We start from the raw sequence: 2,929 nt of genomic DNA, 5'->3' as shown, positions 1-2,929 counted from the left end.
TAGATAGATAGATAGATAGATAGATAGATAGATAGATAGAATACTGTGTTGAACATTTTATCATTGTGTAAACATGATAACTTTCTTTCTGTTTTTATATTTTGTTTTGGTGAAATGGATCCAGTTTGGTTCAGAAATCTTTGGGTTTTTCTGATAAAAGGATTTCTCCTCCACCTCCACCTCCTTCTCCTCCTCATCCTCCCTCAGCCTCTGTGAACCAATCACAGCTCTGTATCCGTGCTGGCCAATCAGAGCCCTGCCGAGTGATGTCATGCAGCAGCTGCTGCGTGGTTCTGGTTCTGCTGAGCTGCAGATCTTCAGAGAACGAAGACCAGAGTGGCTGCAGGGTGAGTTTTCTGCACGATGACACTGAGACCTGTCAGATCTGAACACAGATTCAGTTCTCCACTTTTATTCATCCATCTTCATCCATCCATCTTCATCCATCCATTTATTTACTTCTGCAGTTTCTGGTCTTTTTTTATTTCATTTCTGCAGTAGGTGACACACTCTTTGAACAATGACATCATTGCTTTGTGTGCGCGCACACACGCACACACTCGTACTAAAAGAACATGGTGTTTCTGGTTTGCTGTTTGTTCTACGTTAGAAGAGTTTTTTGTGTTTTTCTTTACATCTGGATGTTTTTCTGATGGAGCAGAAACAGAAAGTCTGAATGTGTTGATTTGAGATAAGAAGTATATTAAATAATTATGTAAAGAAATCTACAAGCAGAAGTGTCATGATGCAGACAAACTGGACTCAAATCAAACATTATGTATTATATTATTATATTATTATTATTGTATTATTTTAATATAAAGGAAGATCAGGAACAGAGTTATAAAAATTCACAAGTGGTGCATGTTTCCTGTTTATCTGAAGTGGAAATCCTTGTTTTTATATTTATTTTGAATCTTTTAGGTTTTATTGTGCGAGCTAAACTTTGTCCATGTCCTGATTAATGTTTTGTGCCTGAGAGAGATTTTTTTTTCTGCAGTTAATTAATGAATTCATGATCCAACAGAAAATCACATATCTGGAGATGATTCATTCACTTTGAAGAAATTATCTCATTCTGTGAAGATGACTCACAGGAGCCAAAAACTGAATCATGACCAGTAACAGAAAACAAAACAACATGCTGGTTCTGATTCAGTTTCACCTGAAGATATGAACCCTCAAATTAACCCCAGTGGTTCCTGTTCTATTGGGGTTCCTCTAGTTGGACTTCAATGGTTCTTGTTCTATTGGGGTTCCTCTAGTTGGACTTCAATGGTTCTGGTTCCACTGGGGTTCCTCTGTTTAATTGGACTTCATTGGTTCCTGTTCCATTGGGGTTCCTCTGTTTAATTGGACTTCGATGGTTCCTGTTCTATTGGGGTTCCTCTGTTTAGATGGACTTCAATGGTTCTTGTTCCATTGGGGTTCCTCTGTTTAATTGGACTTCGATGGTTCCTGTTCCATTGGGGTTCCTCTGTTTAATTGGACTTCATTGGTTCTTGTTCCATTGGGGTTCCTCTGTTTAGTTGGTCATCAATGGTTCCTGTTCCACTGGGGTTCCTCTGCTCAGATGGACTCTAATAACTCCAGTTTTGTTTGAGTTCCTTTGCTGGTGACGTGTCTTTTGTGATGCATGAATCCACAGAACTGTTCTGGAGAAGATTTATGAACGTGGTTTTCATCCGTGTCTGGTTTGTTTGTTGCCCTCCTCAGCACCTGATCCTACCTCAGCAGCAGATCTTTGAAGGAGACCAGCACCAAAATGACTCTGACAGGTAAAAAGTTGTTTTTATTGTTGACAGAATCTGATCTGTTTTTTTCTCTTCTGCTGCTTTTTAAAACTGTTGTTTTTGTTGTTCCTGAATGTTCCAGCCTACAGAGAGAAACTCAGAGAGCTCCCACTGGTGTCCCTCTTCTGTTCCTGCATCCTTCCTGAACCAAGAGAACCAAGAGAACCCAGAGCCGACAAGAAGGAAGGTCAGCAGTCCTATGATAAACCTGTGCAGACGTTCAGATAATCACTGCAGTTACAGCTCGTCCAACAAGTTTGAGGCTGTTGAAAAGTTCTTTAATATTGGGCCAAGACTGAAACAGTTTCCAGACCTTTGGGTGTTGGAAGCTTGTTGAGAAGCACGTTTGACTTATTGAAGGTAATGCTCATCTTGCAGGCATTGTGGACCTGAACCTGTGCAACATCCGAGACATGGAGGTGATTGAGTTGAGCAAACGAGCGAGTGGCCAGGCCTTCGAGGTCATCCTGAAGCCCCCGACCTTCGATGGCGGCCCGGAGTTGAGGGCCACCACGCCACCTCGCCAGAAACCATCACTGGAGGAAATCCAGAAGAAACTCGATGCTGCTCAGGAGAGGAGGAAGGTACGTGAAGGACTGGATATGGCCCATTAGGGCATCAACCTAGAGCTTAAAGATCAGAGGGTCTCACCTAGGGCTGCCTGCAAAGTTTAATCAAAGGGTTTCCACAAAACTATCACTATATTATTTTATATTATTATTATATTATTTGTAAACACTTATTTCTATCTCAGCATTGGTAGCCTGTGGAATGTTTTTAGATCATTTCAATATAAAAAAAGGTCCAAAATTTAATGTTTAAAGGCGTAATTTATTTCCAAAAACATTAAAAACAATTAAAACAACATTGCATCTAACATCAGAAGAGTTCAGTTCAGATTTTCTGTTTGGCAGCACGATGGATCAGTGGTCAGCGCTGATGCCTCACAGCAAGAAGGTCCTGGGTTCGATCCCAGGGTCTTTCATGCTTGCATGGGTTTCTCTCCGGGTACTCTGGTTGATGTACGACTGAGTAAATGTAATAAATAATACAAAAATAAAAGTAAAAACAAAAGAGTTTAACCCACTTATGAGTTGTGGTGAGTAGCTGCTGTGTTGAATACTGAACTCTCCCAC

At 40.7% G+C, this 2,929-nt stretch overlaps 1 protein-coding gene across 2 annotated transcripts in view; it reads left to right on the top strand.

The window, feature by feature from the left end:
* Positions 1 to 2,929, top strand: part of LOC106531160 (stathmin-4) — an 8,103-nt gene that overhangs the window by 1,429 nt on the left and 3,745 nt on the right. For both annotated transcript variants that reach the window (XM_014026942.1, XM_014026941.1), the window contains exons 2-5: positions 125 to 347; positions 1,717 to 1,778; positions 1,876 to 1,980; positions 2,172 to 2,377. In XM_014026942.1, coding sequence (XP_013882396.1) covers positions 1,766 to 1,778; positions 1,876 to 1,980; positions 2,172 to 2,377 — 324 coding nt within the window. In that variant the 5' untranslated portion in view covers positions 125 to 347; positions 1,717 to 1,765. The remainder of the gene's footprint in view (positions 1 to 124; positions 348 to 1,716; positions 1,779 to 1,875; positions 1,981 to 2,171; positions 2,378 to 2,929) is intronic.

The sequence above is a fragment of the Austrofundulus limnaeus genome, unplaced genomic scaffold (assembly GCF_001266775.1).
Source record: "Austrofundulus limnaeus strain Quisiro unplaced genomic scaffold, Austrofundulus_limnaeus-1.0 Scaffold602, whole genome shotgun sequence".
Lineage (NCBI taxonomy): Eukaryota > Metazoa > Chordata > Actinopteri > Cyprinodontiformes > Rivulidae > Austrofundulus > Austrofundulus limnaeus.
The sequence above is the reverse complement of the archived record's forward strand: the minus strand, read 5'-3'. Positions and strand labels throughout refer to the sequence as shown.